Source organism: Petaurus breviceps, unplaced genomic scaffold, assembly GCF_028583685.1.
Source record: "Petaurus breviceps papuanus isolate PSGF00001 unplaced genomic scaffold, PetGlider_PUasm1.0 37, whole genome shotgun sequence".
Classification (NCBI taxonomy): domain Eukaryota; kingdom Metazoa; phylum Chordata; class Mammalia; order Diprotodontia; family Petauridae; genus Petaurus; species Petaurus breviceps.
This window is the reverse complement of record NW_027186296.1, coordinates 17,371,776-17,391,510: the sequence shown is the minus strand read 5'-3', so window position 1 is coordinate 17,391,510 and position 19,735 is coordinate 17,371,776. Positions and strand designations below refer to the sequence as shown.

At 38.8% G+C, this 19,735-nt stretch overlaps 1 protein-coding gene across 2 annotated transcripts in view; it reads left to right on the top strand.

The window, feature by feature from the left end:
* Positions 1 to 19,735, top strand: part of SHC4 (SHC adaptor protein 4) — a 169,518-nt gene that overhangs the window by 74,596 nt on the left and 75,187 nt on the right. For both annotated transcript variants that reach the window (XM_069098007.1, XM_069098006.1), the window contains exon 4: positions 16,291 to 16,354. In XM_069098007.1, coding sequence (XP_068954108.1) covers positions 16,291 to 16,354 — 64 coding nt within the window. The remainder of the gene's footprint in view (positions 1 to 16,290; positions 16,355 to 19,735) is intronic.

Below are 19,735 nucleotides of genomic sequence, written 5' to 3'. Positions count from 1 at the left end.
TAAAATGAGTTGGGGAAGGAAATAGTAAATCACACCAGCATCTTTGCCAAGAAAATGCCCAATGAGGTCATGAGGATTTGTTCATGACTGTAACAATTCAACAACCACCACAAATTTAAATTACTTCTGTACTATCACCTAACTAGTAAGTGACAGAGCTGGTGTTCAAACCCACATTCTCTCCAAGCACAGTGTTCTTTCAAATGAAGCTAGCCACCAGGGATTCCTTTCCTTTCTTTTGTTCTATAACACTTGGGAAAATATTTCAGTTCATCATTTACAATGAATCTTAGAATGTGTTTGCAGGGTTTCCATTCATATGCTCTGATATGGAGCATGACCTGCATTGCAAGAAGAGTCCCAGTTCTACATGGTGTTAAAGAACACAAACAGTACACTGAAATTTAATTATTTAGTCTCTCATTGTCTATACAGTTTTTCTCCATTCTGGTACAATTTTTACAATTAATTAAAAGGCCATGGTTGTTCAGTAATAACTGGCACATTTAGCACTTCAAGGTTTACAAAGCATTTTACTTACATGATGTCTTTTGATCACACAACAGTCTATAAGGTGAATACTCTAACTATAATTCCTCTTTTTACAGATAGGAAACTGTAGTTCTACAAGCTTAGGTGACCCACTGATGATTGAATACCTATTAAATATAAGAGACAGGATGTGAAACCAAATCTTCCTGATTCTTTGTCACTTGGCCTCTTTCTTATACAATACTGCCTTCTACTACTCTCCTAGTATAGCAAAGGGAAAGGAAAAAGAAGGGAATAAACATTTATGTGGCACCTACTGCAGGCCAGGCACTGTGCTAAGGTTTTACAAATATTTATTATCTCATTTGATCCTCATAATAACCCTGAAAGGTCCTGTTTACAGTTAAGGAAACTGAGGTAAACAAGTTAAGTGACTTGCCTAAGGCTATACACAGCTTGTAAGTGTATTGTGATCAAATTCGAACTCAGGTCTTCTTAACACCAGGCCCAGTGCTCCATTTACTGGCTCAGGGCAGGTGGTTTGAATTAACTGAATCTTTGTGGTACAAAATGGCAGATAATCCAGGCTTTGGGAGCCAAGCTTATATATGTTATGCAAAAGAAGTGGAAGTTGGGAGATTGCCCAGAGAATTGGAGTTGCCAGGGCAACCTCTAGAGTGTACACTAAACATGAGTCTCGCTTTGTCTTGAATTAACCAGATCACCTGACTCTTTAGAACGAATTCACTACTTCACTGTTTGTTGAGTGGTATTTGTGGAATAGCTAGGGCGAGTCTTGTTAAAAACATAAAATGTTACAGCTGAAAGGAACTCTAGAGCTTATTTAATCCAACCTCTTTATTCTACAATTGAGGGAACCGAGGCCCCCATAGATGGTTTCCCACTGTCACATAGTTAGCAGCAGACCTGAAACTATATAGCCTAACCCTTTTGACCTCCACCTCATTTACCCCCACTAGCTACACATATATTTGGAAGCTTAGTTAACATAATCATTGATTAAAAGAAATATTTTTACTCTATTATTTTTTAGAATGACCTATATAGACATAGATAGCAAGAGAACTATAGAAACATAAAGGCTACCTTCTTTGACTTTACAGTCTAAGACAAATGGAAAACAAAAAGATTGATAAACATGTGAAGACTGCTGCCTCCTCTTCTGCTCCCCCCATACCAGTTTCAATGTATTTAGTGAACAGAAGAATTCAAATAAATGTTTAACATGATCAAGAAAGCCCTCCCTAACCTTTCCACCTTCCCCTAATTTGGTAACTACCCCCCCATCTACATAGCAATTTATTTTATAATCCTTTGATACCCTTCTCGTGTAATACAATAAGCAAGGACTGTTGCACTTTTGTCTTCACATCTTCAGTGATTATTATGATAAAAGGCACATAGTGTACATTATAACTGTGCTGGTGTCTTAAACTTTGTATCTTCTCCATCACACAGGATACAGTACACAGATGTTTAATAAATGTGTGTTGTGCTATATTTTGTTGTGTGCACTTGACCCATTACAGACACTTGTGTTGGATGGCAGCAGTGTTTCAGAGACCTAGCCTAGTGAAGCATGATCACATGGTCACAAGTTCAGAGAGACCAGGCTCTGCTTTCATAGTAATCTCTTGGGAGGGGGTAGACTTTTTTTTAATAAAAAAATGTCCGTATAGATTTGTTGGTCAGATAGGCAGACACAAAATTTGTGTCAGGCTGTCAGCTTTGGTGTATGTATTTCTTTCCTAAGCTTAGCTTGCTTCACATCTGACCATACCTCGTATGTATCCCAAACTCATTACTGTACAAAGTTATCTTTCGCTTGAAAACCAACCCTCTTCTAAGCTCCCCTGTTTCTGTCAGGGCACCAATCATTCTCAACATTGTCCTTGATTCCTCACACCAAATATCTAATCAGGTGCCAAATCTTGTGGTTTCTACCTTCACAACATATTTCATATCCATCCCCTTCTCTCTCCTCACAAGACTACCACCCTAGTTGAGACCCGAAGTCATCTCCTGCTTAAACTATTGCAAGTCTCAGGTACTTCCCCCTTTCAATCCAATCTCCACATAGTAGCTGTAGTGATTTCTCTTATACTTCAGTTCTGACCATGTCACTGTCCTATTCAATAAACTCTTGGCTCCTTGTTAGGTCTAGGATCAAATACAAACTTCCCTGTTTAACTTTTAAAGCCCCTCTCAACTAACCTTCCTGTCCAACCTTATTCCCTTCCAGTAATGTTGCCCTCCTTGCTGTTTCTCATAAGGTACTCTTCATACAGGATATCTCCTGTCTCCCTCTCTTTGAACTAACTGGTCCCCCTGCTTGGAATGTAGCCCTACCTCATCTCTATCTCTTAGAATCTCTCATTTCCTTAAAAATTGCTTAAGTGACACCTCCTGCCATGAAGCCTTTCCTAATCTTCCTAGTGAGATTGCCCCCAATTTATCCTGTATTTATCATGTTTGTATTTAGTTATTTGCATGTTGTCTCCTGCTTTGGACTGTGGACCTCTTGAGAGCATCCCCAGCTTTTTTTTTTTTTTTGCATCCCCAGCACTTAGCAAATGCTTGGCACATAGTAAGCAATTAATAAACACTAGTTGATCGAATGACTGGCTCTTCCTTAACACTTTCCTTATATTTATTTTATAGACATTTATTTACATCTATATTGTCTCATAGAATGTAAGATATAATGTAATGTTGATTTTTGTCTTGATATTTCAGTATTTAGTATACTGTCTGGCACATAGATGCTTGTTGATTTGTAAATTGTTTTTTTGTCTGAAGGATTCACAAAGTGCATCGCCAAATTGACATTTTTTTTTAAAAGCAAATCCATTTGGGAAGGTAGAGACCCCAGAACATATAACCCTGCTGTAAGGAGATAGAGATTACTGATGGAGAAGCTATCAAAAAGACATGTGAGGTATGGGAGAGCAGGGAGGTGTTAAACCAGCAAGTAATCATTTGAAGCACCAGGAATTGGTGAGAGGAGGAACTTTCTATTTTAACTAAGGTCAGGTTAGGAGAGATTGGAGTTAGGAAGACCAGTTAGAAGACTGTTGTAGTAGTCTAAGCACTTGTTAATGAGGGTTATATTAAGGCGGTTGTAGGAGGAAGAGAAAAAAAGGGGATGGAATTGAGAGAGAAGATTGAATTGAAAGGACCTGGCAAATAAGGAGATGTGAAAAATGGGGGAAATGGAAGTTTTCAAAAAATAGCTCCAAGGTTATAAGTGTGGGGAATTGGATGCTGGTATTTATTTAGGAATGAAAATTCACATGTCAGGAATGATAGGAAGTTATGTCAAGGAAGGGATTACATAGTAAAAAGTAGTGAAACATCAAAATGGTGCACTATGGAATCAAAGCTCAATATGGAGACAAGTGAATTGAGAGTGAGTAAGATAGACCAATAGACATAGATGGTTCAAGGTGAAGATGAGATTAATGAGTAAGAAAGTAGGAATGGCAGAAGGAAGGATAGGAAGTTGTAGTCAGAGAGTAGAATTCCAAAATTTCAGATCTTGGAGATGGTTCAATTCTGACAGATGGTAAAGTTTAAGATGTGCTCACATTAGTGTGTTACTGAAGTGAGGTGGAAAAGTGGAAGAGGACCATAGAGAAAAATCATCCATTTTATATTTTTCCTGGTTTCGTGGGTTGCTATAGTCAAATAATCCTGTTTCAAGGGTGCTATGGCCAAAGAATTACCTGGTGCTTAGCCTACTGGCAATAAACTTCTCTGTACTTAGGTAGGCTTGTCCTCAGTGAGCAGATGTAATAATCTGTTGCCAGAACTTCCTCAAAGCCTTTCTAGCATGGTAGAACATTCCAGTTTTTGCTTCATGGGCAGGAAATTTGAGAACCTACATTTGAGTCCAAACCATGATGAGACATTTAAAAGGTTTGTTAAAACATCATCTTTATCACCATAATTATCATCATTACTGTTGCTATTATATGATATGGGTAGAAAGCCATCCCTAGAGTTAGAAAGATCTGGGTCTCAGTTTTGCCTCTGAGATATATTGGCTATATGAATTTGGATAAGTTTGTTAACCTTCCAGTGCTCCAGGAAATTTTAAGATCTTAGGTTGTGGAAAAGATGCCATTTTACCTTCTTAGAAGGCCTTTTCTTTTTTTTTTTTTTTTAAGCAATTGGGGTTAAGTAACTTGCTCAAAGTTACACAGCCAGTTATTTCTGGGTGTGGTGCTAAGTATCTGAGCCCAGATTCGATCCCAGGTCATCCCGACTCTGGGGCCAGTGCTCTTACTCACTGAGCCACCTGCCTGCCCCTAGAAGGTCTTTTCTTATTCCAGTGAAATCACAAGTCAGATTAAAATAATATAAATTATAAATTATTACCATCAAATTCTGGGAATCATATTTGTTTAGAGCTTCATCTAGGAATTTTGGCACCTAGGGCAGGAGGTAAGAGGACCAAGAAAGGGCTTGTGAGACTAGCCATGGGAAAGGAGCAGGATGGGCTTGGCTATGAAGTAGCTCACCTGTGCAGGAGGACCATATTCTTGGCTGTTTTTTTTTTTTAATATGTTATGCCTATTTTCAGTTAATATTATATTCTCCTGAGTGAAGGGAACAGAAAAAAAAATCGGATTTCTGGCCATTTATAAGAATGACTTATCTGAATAGCAATTGTCTTAAAAGAGATGAAGTTATGGTGTCTTCTGCCATATTCAGACCAGTATAGTTTTTAGAGTGTAGTGTAGTGCAGTATAGTAGAAAGAATGTTGGATTTTAGGTCAGAAGATCTGGGTTCAAATTCTGGCTCTGCTATTTACTGTGTGACTTCAAACAAGTCACTTTGATTTCTTGGGTCTCCATTTCCTTGTCTGCAAGATAAGGAGGTTGTATAAGATGATCCATAAGGTGTCTTTTGGTTCTAAATGCTGTGATACTATGACAGGTTTAGCTAATTACAGCACATTCTTTGGACCCCAGTCTAAGGAGGCCCATGCTAAAGAAAACCAGCTGCTAGTTCAGGCCACAGCAAGAATAGCATGCATTTCCTTAGTTTTGAGATTCTGAATCTCAGGATCTTTCTTTCTTTTTCTATAGTTACTGACTTCCTGCTGGGTTCCGTCCCCTTGTTCTGCCTTTGCATCTAATTTCTTTATGATCCTTGGCTCTTGACCTCCAAATTTCAGTTCTAATTTACTGCTCCCTTTTGAGCTCAGTTTTTGTGAACTCTCTTGAAATAGACTTTCCGTTCAACTGTCTCCTACCCATCATTCTCTGATTTTGCTTTGGTTCTCCTGGTGGGCTATCTCCCTGATCCATCATCTTCAATTGCCTAACAAACAAAATGAACATTATGACTAGGAAAAAAAAATGTTGAGGGCAGGGTTGTAACACCCAAACTGACTCCACCATGTTTCTACATTTGTTCACACTCCTATGGATCGTCTTTTAGACCTAGGCCTCCAATCATTATGTTAGTATCTCTGGGGTGCGGTGTAGTCTTTGCTGTACTGGTAAAAGTTGAGGATTAGAAAGAACAGACTTATTGTTTTGGAAATTTTAATCAATCTTATCAATTATCTGGCAACTGGCCATTAAAATAGCTGGGAAAATATTTTGTAAAAATAGCTGGGAGAAGAACATAGAGCAGATCAATCAGAAGAGGATTGATTTGGTCATACTCCATACACTGCTTCTCTGTGGGACATTTTGTTCAGGTTGACATTTATAGCCCTTCACGGTTTGGTCAACCTACCTTCCCAGACCTGTATCAAATTATTCTCCTTTTAATGCACACTGTGTTCCAGCGAAACTAGCCTACCTGAAGTTTCCTGAAGTTGCTGTTCATCTCTTACCTCTGAGCTTCTCCATAAGCTGTCTGTCAGGCCTAAAAAACACTCTCTTCTCACCTACCATTTCTTGAACCCTATAGGATTTTTTTTTCATTTTTCAAATGCTTTATTAACTTCTGATTTACATCATTCATTTTCGCCAGATTTTGAGTTACAAATTTTCTCCCTGTTTTTCCCCTACCCACCGCCCCAAAATAGCAGTCCCATAGGATATCCCCTCCTTCCAGTCTGTTCTCTCCCATATTTTCTCCCATATCCCTTTCAACTTTTCCAGTAGGGCATGGTGGATCTCTATGCCCCAGTGCCTGTATATCTTATTTCCCAATTACATGTAAAATAGTATTAATAATAGTATATATATATATATATATGTATATATATATATATATTTAAACATTTGATTTTAAAACTTTGAATTAAAGATTCATTCCCTTCCTCCCTTGTCACCCACTCTTACTGGGCCATTAGGATTTTAGATCCCCCAGTTGTTAATGTTTTTTGTCTCCTTAAAATACTCTGTATTAATTTTCCTACATATGTACTGTAGTTCTTTCTCAATAGAATGTAAGCTCCTTGAGGGCAGAAACTTTTTGTTTATAAATCTCCACTACCTAACACAGGGCCTTGAATATAGTAAAACTTTCTTAGTAAAGGTTTAAGTTGGACTGAATCTTCTTCGAACCAAGTGACTTGGATCCTTCAAAAGCAACTGAAATACTAAGAAAGATTCCAGCCAAAAGTGTCCTTACTTTATTGTTTGTAATTAATGCTGCCAAAATGAGGAATGAGAAAGGGTTTGATTCATACAGGAAAAAAATAGATAAGAAATGGAAACTTATTTTTTCCAGGCAAAAAGAAGATTTCTCAAGCCTGCAAGCTCCCTTTGTTTGCTGATAACCATCTGTTTGCTGATAACTTCCATGTATGGGAAGTGTTTGCATTCTTGGCCTCAACTTCTTCATCTATAAAATAAGGGGCTTGGTCTCTTACTCAGAGCTCCAAGAAAGTAAAACTCCTCTGGAATTCCTTTGTTCTATTTTCCTCGTGAAACATCCACTCAAAGTCCAATTGTTCCTCCCACCATTATTTTGCTACAGTAGTTTCTGAAATGAGCACTATTTTTCAAATTTGGTCTGCATTACACTCTCCCACCAGTCAATCCCTTGAGTCACCAGGTCTTTTAGGCCTCTGCTATCTTATTTTTTGAACAATAGAATCAAAAATACTTCAAAGGAAAATAAATATTCTAATGAAATATAAAACATACCAAACTTGTAATGCACATTATTGGTAAATATAATTTGTTAATTCCATATACATTACTCCTCCTCCTACATCACATGGTTTAGGCAAACTAGCCTTCTTTTGGTTCCTTATGTAGAGCCCTTCAACTCTCATCTCTGTCCCTTTGCAGGCTGTCCCCCATGTGTAAAATGCACTATATTGTTCCCTTTGCCTCATAAATCCTTCCCTTCCTTCAAGACCCAACTCAAGTACCACCTTCTGCAGGAAACTTTTTCTTATACCTCAAATACTAGTATCTTTCCTTCCTAACAACCTTATGTTTAACTACTTTGCATTTATTCTGTATATATTTATTTTTAATATATTCTTCCCCAATAGAATATAGTCTCGAGAGCAATAGTTGTTTCTTCCTTTATTTTTTTTAATTTTGGTCTTTGTACACCCAGTGCCTAATACTCTCTGACATATCCAGTAAAAAATAAAGTGATAAATATTTGTTGCTTGAATGATTGATCTCAGAGTGGTCTGAAGGCTATAAACCCAGAACCAGTGGAAGAGATTTCCATTTGTCTTGTTTAAAAGTTTAATATGGACACTGAAAGCTCGAAGGCCAAATTAAGATGGCAATGAGCAAATGCTTCTGAAGTTATGAATGGGCAGGGTTAGGGATGGATGGCTTTTATTTCTAGCTTCATTTCTGAAGAGGGAGGGTGGGGAGGTGGGAAAGGAGAAAGCAATCATCCTTCCCTGCTTCCATTAAGGCACTGGTACCCTAGCTGTGCCTTTCGCTCAGGAAGGGCAAATACATAGTCAGAGGAGGAAATAAGGTAAGGAGGAAATTTGTTATTGATTTTCTTTCCTTCTGTGAAATTACACAACTGTTCGATGGTTTGCAGGAGTGTGAGAGTCAATTGAGACCACCTTGAAATTCTGTTCCCTCCTGGTCCTTTTAAGCTTCTTTTCTTCCTCTAACCTGATAGTATCATGTAGTGTTCAATTCCTTTTCTGTGCCAAGCTGCGTGGGAGCTTTTATTCACGACTCCACAACATTATTTTGCCTGTTTTCTGGACACAGTCAAAATTGTATTTTATTCTCAGGCCATGAAGCTTTTTCCTCTCTTCTGTAACAGGCCACTGGAAATCTGATGAGATGAGAGGGAATAATGAAGTGAATAATAAGCCTATTTATAGCTTCAGCCTCTGGTAGCAAAACCATTTATCAGTAGCTAGACTTTGTTCTGTCCCCTCTGTTTGAACTATAGCAGAATTCAGCCCAGCAGACTTTCCTGAGGAGAGTCATTTATCTAGAATTTGCCTTTCTATCTATACGTTTTGGGTATGTTGAAGTCTTGAGAATTCTATTTCTCTAATAGTACCAAGTCATCTCTCGGGTCTATTTAAAGAGAGTCTAAAGCCTTAGGGCTCACAGTAAGGCACATGAATTAATGCTCACAGCAAAGGCCAGGTGCTGATTTTTGTCATTTGAAAAAGTGCTTGTGGAAGAATCAGGGAGTGAAGATTAATGCTCAAATAAATATAGGTAGCGTCATGGTGTGTGATGATAATGATAATAATAGCTTGCATTTATACAGCACTGAGCACTGACATCTGACACCCTGTGAGGTGGGTACAATGAAAGCATTATTGCCCCCGTTTTGCAAAGGAAGAAAAGGCATCTTAGATTTTTTAAGGGAAAATGACTTGCCCAAGGTCACACAGCTAATAGGCCCAGGTTCAGGTCTTCTGATTTCTCATCCAGGTCTCTTTTTATCACATCACAGATTTTTGTCACCCATTTTGGATGAGATTGATGCTTTGAAAAACGTAAGCAAGTTTGCATGTATTGTCTGTGCAAGAAGACACTCCAGAAAATTGGAGGAGGGGGAAGGAGCTCTTATGATACCATTTCAGAAATATGACATTAGTGTATCAAAGACCTTGCTGGCATCCAGCAGCATTTCCTATGCTTGATCATGTCTCAGAAATAGAGGATATTATGATAATAAATAACTGATATTTATGTAGTGTGTTTCTTACATTTATCTACTTGATTCTCACAGTAGACTTATAAAGTAGTCTAAGTATTGTTATCCCAATTTTATTGGACAAAAAGAAACAAAAATGACATCTACTACATAAAACTAATAGATGTCAGATTGAAAAATGGATCCTGGATATATAGGTTTCAGATCCAAATACCATCTCCTTTTTCCCTATAGCACAAATGCCTCCTTAAAAAAAAAAATTCTATCTCTAGCTCTGGGTTACAAAGTGTCCTGTCAATTATTCCCATTGAATGATACAAATTCGTTCTCACTGGCCCTAGTTACAAAGACACAGTATTTGAGCTTGCCAAGTTTATAATCCAGTTTGGGTGATAAGATATGTATACAAATAAATACAATACAAACTAGAATGTGATTCTTTTTGCCAGGCATTTGGTAAGCGATCAGTATGTGCAGATATATGATACTGATTGGAGATACAATAAGTCACACTTGGTTCTTGGCCTCATGAGCTTAGTAGGAGGGGGATCAAACAGACATTTGTTGTTGTTGATTAATTTTTTCAATTGTATCTGACTCTTTATAACCCCATCTGGGATTTTCTTGGCAGAAATAGTGGAGTGGTTTACCATTTCCTTCTCTAGCTCATTTTGCAGGTAAAGAAACTGAGGCAGAATTAAGTAACTTACCCAAGGTCACACAGCTTGAAAGTGTCTGAGGCTGATTTGAACTTGAGTCTTCCTGACTCCAGGTCCAGCACTCTATCCATTGTGCCACCTAGCTGCCCAGATGTTCTAATGAATGAAGGCTATATTAACAGGGCCTTCTGGAAACATCGCCTATCTGAGTGTACTGTTAAATGTTTAACAACCAGCTCTCCAGAAAAATTAAACAAACCAGCCTGTTCTTATGCCCAACTTTTAAGTTTAATACTTTCTGCATCACTTTCTTAAGTCTAGAGATCAACAATAATAACAAAAGAAATCAAGCTCTAATTTGCAGCATTTGCTTATTTCAAAGGTATAAATGTTCACACTAATATTTTAACAATCAGCTCTAGTGAAAGCCAATTGGAGCTGAGTTGCGTATATTTGTGTGATCTATTAGTGTGCTGGCTGGCGGAGAGGGGCCAGGGAATTGAGGCTAAGGAGGGGGGAGTAGTGCTGCAGCTTGAAGATTGATGAGATATTTTATCTGAAGTCTCTTAGAACCCTATATTCTTAGTGAGTGGAACCCTTAAATCACACTAATTATTAGGCTGCCTAATGTTCCCCAAGTATCACACTCTGAGGATGTATGAAAGGTTTAACTGATACTATTCTGAAAAGCAATGCTGGGATAGATCTGATGTCACACTGCTGTCAGCACTTATTCACTAACTAGTATACATTAGTTATGAGTGTGTATCTTGGATGTTTGTGGGAACAGTTAGCACAAGAACAATTCAGACCAACTCCAGTACTGGAAACTCCCACCAACAAACACACCAAAAGAAAAGAAATCCAAGATAAGACCCTGTGGGAGTATGTGGTGTAGATTTTCCTAATCTCTCTCCTGCACAAGAAGAGCTCCAAGGCTGGTCTCATTCCTTTTCTACCATTCCCTATTCATAGACAATCCTAAGGCTTGATAGAACCTCATGGAATTGCAACTAACCACTTACCTTATCAAAATTCTACAGGGTTGTGCTTCTGAAAGCAGTGGATAGAGTACCAGTCCTGGAGTCAGGAAGATGAGCTGAAATCTGGCTTTAGAAACTTACTAGCTTTGTGACATTGGGCAAGTCATTTTCCTCAACTGTAAAATAGGGATAATACTAATACATATAGTTCCTCACAGAATTGTTGTGATTAAATGAAATAGTTTTTGTAAAGTGCTGAGCCCACAGAGCCTAGTAAAGAATAAACGCTTAATAAGTACTTGTTTCACCACCTCCTCCTATTCCCTGATTTGTTTTGTGAACTTTGGAGTGAGTCAAAGGGCCACACTTGAGGACATAAAGGGCCACAGGTGTGTCTTTGAAGCCTCATGGTCCCCACGCCCACACTATGGGATGGGACAGCCCATTCCATTTTAGTCAAGTCAGTAAGCATTGGCTAAATGCCTATTATGGGCTAAGCACTGGGGGTACAAAGAAAGGGAAATGACAACCCCTGCTCTCATGGGGCTCATAGTCTAACAAGGGATACAATATGCAAACAACTATGAACAAACAAACAAAATACTTATATACATATACATGCATATATACACACATATGTATACACATGCATCTATGTAGATATGTGTGTATACACATACACATAGATATACAAACATATGTGTATATATACATATATAAACATGAGAGATAAGCTGTAGCGGGAAGGCACTGGCATTAATGGGAATAAGGAAAGTTTTCTTGTACAAAGTGGAATTTTAGTTGGGACTTGTGAAGGGCTTTCCAAGCCAGAGGATGATATATTTGATCCTGGAGATGATAGGGAGCCAATGAAGTTTATTGAGTGAGGAAGGTAGGGTTGATATGATCAGACTTGTGCTTTTAGGTCTATGATGCTATGACTAGATGAACTCTGATTTCCCTTCCTTTCCAGCCTTCTAGATTTATATTCTGGGTGTAATAAATCCTCTGAACTTCTGTTTCATACTTATTTGAACATTCCAATCATACTGTCCTAAATTAGCAAAATTTTAGAATATAAAATCAACTTTACTATTATGCAAAGAATATTTCCATTCCCCCCACAGTTTGTCAGAAGGTGTATTATAAATGTTCTGCTTAGTTACAGAATTAGTCACTTGACACAGTTTAACACAATAGTTTTGATCTTTCTTCTTTTTTTTTTTACCTGTTTTATCCCTAGGCTGACCAATTAATTGCTAATATTAGTCCCAATTAAATTACATTCTTTCTGTTTTGGCTCCAGGTACATTTGGTTCCAAATTCCAGGTCAAAACCATTCTCTTCTGTCTCCTAACACCACCCCCATTGCCTGTTCGCTACCTTGTATGAGTTACATATACATTCAGTCACCATTCAATGGGTTCCTCTGTCTCTAGGTCAGTTCCAGTGACATGGATGAAAAGGGTGCTGGGGAATGATGAAGTCTGGAAAGTCAGGAATAGAGCCTAGAGAGAAGAAAACAGTCATATATACAAGAGGCCTTTACTGGCTAATACTAAGTGCTAGTATTTTCCATCTTTCCCTGATGATATTATCTCCTATTTAATATATGTATACACACATACATACATACACATGTGTATACATACATAATATGCACACATAGTATTTACTTCTACATTTATGTTGTTTCTCCACAGTAGAACATAAGTTCATTGAGAGAAGGAATTGTTTCACTTTTCTCTTTGTATCAACATCATCTAACCACTTTTTGCCATTTTTAGGTGCTTAATAAATGCTTGTTGAATAATTTTTTTTCCCCCAGGACCCAAGACCAGGTAGTGTGCACAGTTGGTGCTTTACATTTTTGGAACTGAAATGGAATTAAATATGTAGAGGTTTTTTTTTTTTTTTTCTGGAATCCAAGTTTTAGAAAGAACCTCAGAGACCATCTACTCTGACCAGTACCTGAACAAGAATTCCCCCTACAATGTTACCAACAAGGGGTCATTTATTCTCTGTGTAAACACCTTTAGTGAAGGGGAACCCATTACCTGAGACAACTGATTAATTTTTGGACAGCTTTACCAATTAATAAGTTTTTTTTTCTACATAAAATCCAGATTGTCCTCTCTGTAATCACATTTACTATTTCTTTTAAACACTTTGACTTCATCAATGGCAGCCACATTCTGCCTGTCTCTTCACTGTCTTTCTATACTCTGCTTAACCATTTTTGTTCTATCCTATCCAGTCCAAAGATCATTCTTCTTAGACCAAAAAGTGAGAGAAAAATTAGACTTCAGTGGTTTGTACTAATAGAAATTAAACTCACTATGATCAGGTCAGAAAACACAAATTTTGATTAATTTAAAAAAATAATTCTTCATGTAAGATATGATAGTATAACAAGTCAATGCTACATTCAGGCTTGTAGGGATCCATTTGGGTTCATTTCTATTCAGACTGATGCTCTGAACCCCCATTCTCTCTGAATTTCTCCCTCATGGCCATCTGTTGTATTAGTCACATGCTCTCACATTGTAGTCATGAAAAACGGATGATTTACTTAGAATAGAAATGCAAGATCAAATCAGGAAAATATATTAGCAACAACTACTCTCAGTACCATGGCCCAAACCCAACCATTTCTCAATGCCCCAGGGATAGACATTTGTCTCAGCCCTGGATGGCTGAGTGTCGCTTGATACCCACTCTGAGGGAGCAGGACATGGGATGTTAACAACTGACCCTCTGAATGACTATGAAAGGGGCTATTTCTTTTTCTTTTTTTTTTCTTTTTGGAGGGGGGAAGGTAGGGCAATTGGGGTTAAGTGACTTGCCCAAGGTCACACAGCTAGTTTTTGTGTTAAGTGTCTGAGGACAGATTTGAACTCAGGTCCTCCTGACTCCAGGGTCAGTGCTCTATTCACCTAGCTGCCCCCTGGGACTGTTTCTTGATAAGGTCATTTTTGGTGCTCTCAGTTAATCCTGAATCTTCTGGAAGTTGCTTACCCCAATGATACTGAGGCCCTAGGAAATCTGCTGCCTGTGGACCTGCTGATTCCATGGCAGAAAGGGTGAACTCTTGTCAGGATAGATAACATGTAACTGCATTGAATCCAAAGTTTGGCGTTGCAAGCAGGAAAAGGTAAACTATAATTTGTGTAAACCAAAAAGCGATTTTTGTCTCACTATAATAATTTTTAAAAACCCAATACCTAACATTTATATAGCACCTATATGCTAGGTACCTATGTGCTAGGCACTGTGTTAAGCACTTTACAAATATTATCTCATTTGACCCTCACAGACATGATCTCATTTGATTAGCACCTAGCCGCTTTCTATTCTTGATACTTAACACAGAGGCTGGCACATAGAAAGCATTTAATAAATACTGGTTAAGGGGCGGCCAGGTAGCACAGCGAGTAAGAGCACCGGCTCTAGTGTTGAGAAGACCTGGAGATCAAATCCCAGGCTCAGACACTTAGCACCCACCCAGAAACACCTGGCTGTGTAACCTTGAGCAAGCTACTTAACCCCAATTGCTTAGGGGCAGCCAGGTGGCTCAGCGAGTAAGAGCACCGGCTCCAGTGTTGGGACGACCTGGATCAAATCCGGGTTCAGATACTCAGCACCACACCCAGAAATAACTGGCTGTGTAACCTTGAACAAGTTACTTAATCCTGATTGCTTTAAAAATAAATAAATAAATACTGGTTGGGGATTTTATTAATGATGGTGATGCATCAGGGACTCCTCTTTCTATGGTCATTTTTATTCTCCATTTCCTTCTTCGACATGTTTGTCTTCTAAGGATAATAGTATCTTATGTTTAAAGTAGGAAGGGGCCTTAGAGACCATGTATTCTACTCCTCTCATTTTACAGATGAAAAAACTAAGGCCTGCAATAGTGAAGTGGCTTTCTGTAGACCACTCAGGAAAGAAATGACAGAGCCCGGATTTGAACCTTGGTGCTTTGTCTCGAAATCCAGTGCTCTTTCTGCTCTATGCATTATTGTCCAGCATTCTTTTATAAACTCTCATCTCAGAGGTATCCTCTTACTGTCTGTCTGTGCAAGCTTTCCTAGCATAGGAAGAGCCTCTCTGGCCCCAAAAGCCTGAGGTGAACATGGTAGACTTCCAGAGGGGCTCCCCTAACAATAGAATCACAATTTTAAATCAGCGTGCCAAGTTTTAGGAGTGATATTGACAAGCTACAATTCATCCAGAGAAAAGCAACCAGGGTGGTAATAGGGCCCCAAACTATGGCATATGAGGACTGGTTCAAACAAATAGAAATATTTTTCTTGGAGAAAGAAGAAAAGAAAGGAAATAAGCATTTATTAAGCACCTACTATGTACCAGACACTTTGTGCTAGATACTTTACAAATATCACCTCATATGAGCTTCACAACTCTCCTGGGAGGTAAGTTCTATTACTATCCTCATTTTAAAGGTGAGGAAACTAAGGTGGAGAGGTTAAGTGACTTGCCCAGGGTCACACAGTCAGTACTTACCTGAGGATGGATTTGAACTCAGGTTTTCCTGACTTCAGGCCCAGTCCTCTGTCTATAGTATTCCATGTACCTGCCTGGAAAAGAAAAGCCTACTTTTCTTCTTTGGGGGTGGGAGGAGAAGAAAGGGGTAATATTGATCACAATTTTCAAAGATTCAAATAGTCATCATGTTGATGAGGCATTAGATTTATTTTTACTTAGACTTGGAGAGAACAAGTAGGGCCAGTAGGTAGGAGTTACATCTAAACATATGAAAACCCTTCTTAACCAATAGGACTAATGAACTGCCTTGGGAGGGAGAGGAGGGGGAACAGTGATTTGATATCACTGAAGACTTTCAGGTTGAGGCTGGGTAACTATTTGTAGGGGATATTATAGAAGGAATTCATATTGGAAAAAGAGTTGGAAAAGATGGTCTCTGAGATCCATTTCATGTTAGAATTCTATGCTTTTATTCATGCTTACAGGTGGTGAATGTATGTAAGATGAAAGGTCAAACCTTTCATGGCTTTTGGTTTTTGTTCTGTAGGGAAGCAATAAGTCGCCTGTGTGAAGCTGTTCCAGGGGAAAACGGACCCATTAAAAGACGCAAGGTAAATAATAATTTGGTTTTGTTTTTGATGCTTCCATGACTATTGGGTCAGTGACCACAAAAGAATACTTAGTTCATTCTGTCATATATCATAAAGGACCCTTAACTATAGTATCATGCTGTGTCATATCACCGCTCTCTCTGCTTTTTTTCTCTTCTCTCTCTCCCTCTGCTCTTCTTGCTTTTTCTCCCCCTTCTCTCTCTTCTTCTTCCTCTCTCTCCTCTCTCCCCACTTCTCTGTCTCCCCTTCTTTCCTTCTCTCTATGTGTGTATGTATGTGTGTGTGTGTGTATGATCTCCCAGTGGGAATTTATCCTATGTTAATATCACCCAGAACAGGCCTTGTTTGGGCATAATAAAAGGTTAGCGATTTGAGTAAGAGCCCCAGTACTTGAAATTCCCATTTCATTAAAGGACCGTTCTTTTTTGTTAGGATAGTCTCGATTCTCTTCCCAGCCTCTTGGGAAGTACCTTCTGCTATTTGAGTCTAACCCATGAATCCATGAATACTTTAGTATGAAACAGGTTGTCAGAGATGAGTAAGCCAGATGCCCTTTACAATTTTACCTAGAGCTTACTCTAGTGTCACTCAGGGTGGAGCAGGTAAGCAGAAAGAGAAACTCTGACAACCAGATTGTAAGAGTGATGCGGTAGGGGGCTGCCAGGTGGTGCAATGAGTAAGAGTGCCGGCCTCGGAAGACCTGGGATCGGTTCTGGCCTCAGATACTTGGCTCCCACACAAAATAACCTGCTGTGTAACCTTGAGCAAGTTACTTAACCCCAATTGCTTAAAAAAAAAAAAGGAAGGACGTGGTAGAAATAGCACTGGCTTTAGAGTTACATCTGAGTTCGAATCCCAGCTTAGTCACTTATTTCTTATGTTATCTTGGTGAATCATTTCACTTTCTGGGTTTCCATTTCTTCCTCTGTAAAATGAAGGCGTTGAACTAGATGACCTCTCAGCTTTAAATCACTTATCCTATGAGTTTATGATGCCATGACTCACTACTACTAGCTTCTCTGGTGTTGCCCCCAGCGTGCTGCAAATATTTTTCACATCCTCTTCCTGCTCGCTCCAGGCCCCTACAAATAGGCAAATTCACTTTACTGATCCCATTCAACAGCCTCATTCATTTAATCCCTTTTCAACCAAGGAATAATATCCAGTAGGATAGATAACCTTGTATATGAGTTTTTAAAAATTCCAACAAAATACTACTCCGCTCAAGAAAAACAAACACAGTCTACTCTTCCCGTCAGAAGGCAAGTAGGTAGGAATATAAAAAAGGAATGATGGTCTTCTCTTTTTGCCTGAAACAATCCCTTCCTCTGAGGAAGAGGACTAAAATCTAGAGTTAGGTGTGAATGATGTTTCTCTCCCCCCTCCCCACCTTTTAAATATACACTCTTTTTAACATATAGTCAGATTCTGTCTTTACCAGTCATTGATCTTGATGCTAGATAATTTGAAGTTTAGTTGCTCAATAAGCAAAAAAGTTTATGGTCCACTGGGTGGCATCATAGTGCAGCGGAAAGAATATAGGGTTAGGCTACAGGAGACCCGAGTTATAGTCCCTATTTTTTTATTAACTGTGATTTAGAATCATTAAAGTTTAAAATTGGTAAAGACCTTAGAGCTCAACCCCACCCCCCTTCACTTTTATAGATGAAGAAACACAATGAATCACAAAAAGGTAAAGTGATTTGCAAAGACTACAAAGATAGAATGCTGGCAGGATCAGGCCTAGCACCCTTTTCTCCTGATTTCCCAATCAGAATTTCAATGAAACTAATCACACATTCTTCTCTTGGAGGAAGACTCTTGCATCAGTTTCCTCATTTGTGAAATAGGAATAGTAATGCCTCTCTCCTGTGGCACACCCTTCTCCTCCCCCCCCCCCCCTCCCCCATCCAGTAAGGGCAGGCCCTGCCCAAAATTATTGTGTTTTCTGAACTTGTCTTCTGCTCTACCTCTTATTTTGACATGTACCCTTTCCTTACTTCAGTGGGTCTTCTTCCCATATCTTTTCAGATGCCCAATGTCTCCAGACCCTGCCCTTTCCCCGCTTTTAAAGCTCACTGCTAGCAGATGCTCTGATGCCAGCCATTTATACTTTAGCATGAATACTGTACTTTAATAATCTTAATATGAATTTGCATTTTAAACCCTAGCTCTAATTACGAAAGGAAATGTTAAAAATAAGCTTGAGGCATCAATGGGGAGGTATAGAAAATATTTTGAGGGTTGAGGAACTTTATAGTAATTAATTTTTTTTTTTAGAGGAGCAGATGGACTTCATATTTACCTATAGTAATTAATTCTACATGTATTGCCAGCCTAAGGTTGTTGTGAGAAGTAACTCAATATAATATATGTGCAAATGCTTTTAAAATTGCAAAGCACTATATAAACGTGAGCTATTGCTCATTATTATTATTACCACATAAATCATATTTTAAAAACTAGCATCAAAAGAACACTGTGGAAGTTCAGATGAGTGATTTGCATATATTCAGTGAAATAATCAACACTGACATTAAGTCTGTCTTTTCTGTGTATTAATAGCCTGTCTTACATAGGGACATATGGTATATAGGGAGGAAAGGAGATGGGCCAGGAGTTGTTTACGTTGCTTTCTGTGCAAAACAGATTGTTACCTGCGATGAGCATGGGAGAATGTACTCATTCATTACCATTATTTACAATATGCTTCAGAATGTGTTTAGTAATAAAAATAAAATATGAGTTCCAATAATGGATGGCAGCCTGTGCAAAGAGTAGTTCAGCACTTTTCTGTAAAAAGTCAAAGCAGGATCAATCATAAAACTTTACTTTCATTTTGCCCCTGCCCTACTATTGACCCCTAGCAGAGCTCTCTACCCCACCTTTTCTCTTCCCTTAAAACAAGCACCTAAGTACCCAGTGTTCCATATTATAGCCCAGCACTTTCTGCTTTCTCTATAGAACCACACACAAGCCTACATTCCCTGGGCAGTGTCCCATGCTAGGGATCTATTTTTGAGACTGCCCATCCACCTGAATATATTTCATTCCTTCAAGACTGGTTAGCTAATCTGATAAATCCATCTTAGATAATATATCTAAATTGTTAATGGTAGTCCAGCTCTCTGCTAATACTTATGCATTTTAACAGGGACCTTCTGGAAACAATGTCTTAACTCATAGAAGTGATTAATGGTAGACTTTATGGGGGATGGAGAGCTTTGGAGGGAAAAGGTGGCGGGGGGGGGGGGGGGGGGGGGGGGGGCCCCCCCCCCCAACCCCAACAAAACAAGACACCACTCCTGCCCCCACGCAGGCCCTCTGTGAACCAATAATGACGGAGAGAGATCAAGCAGAAAAGATTGAGTACTGGGAGTT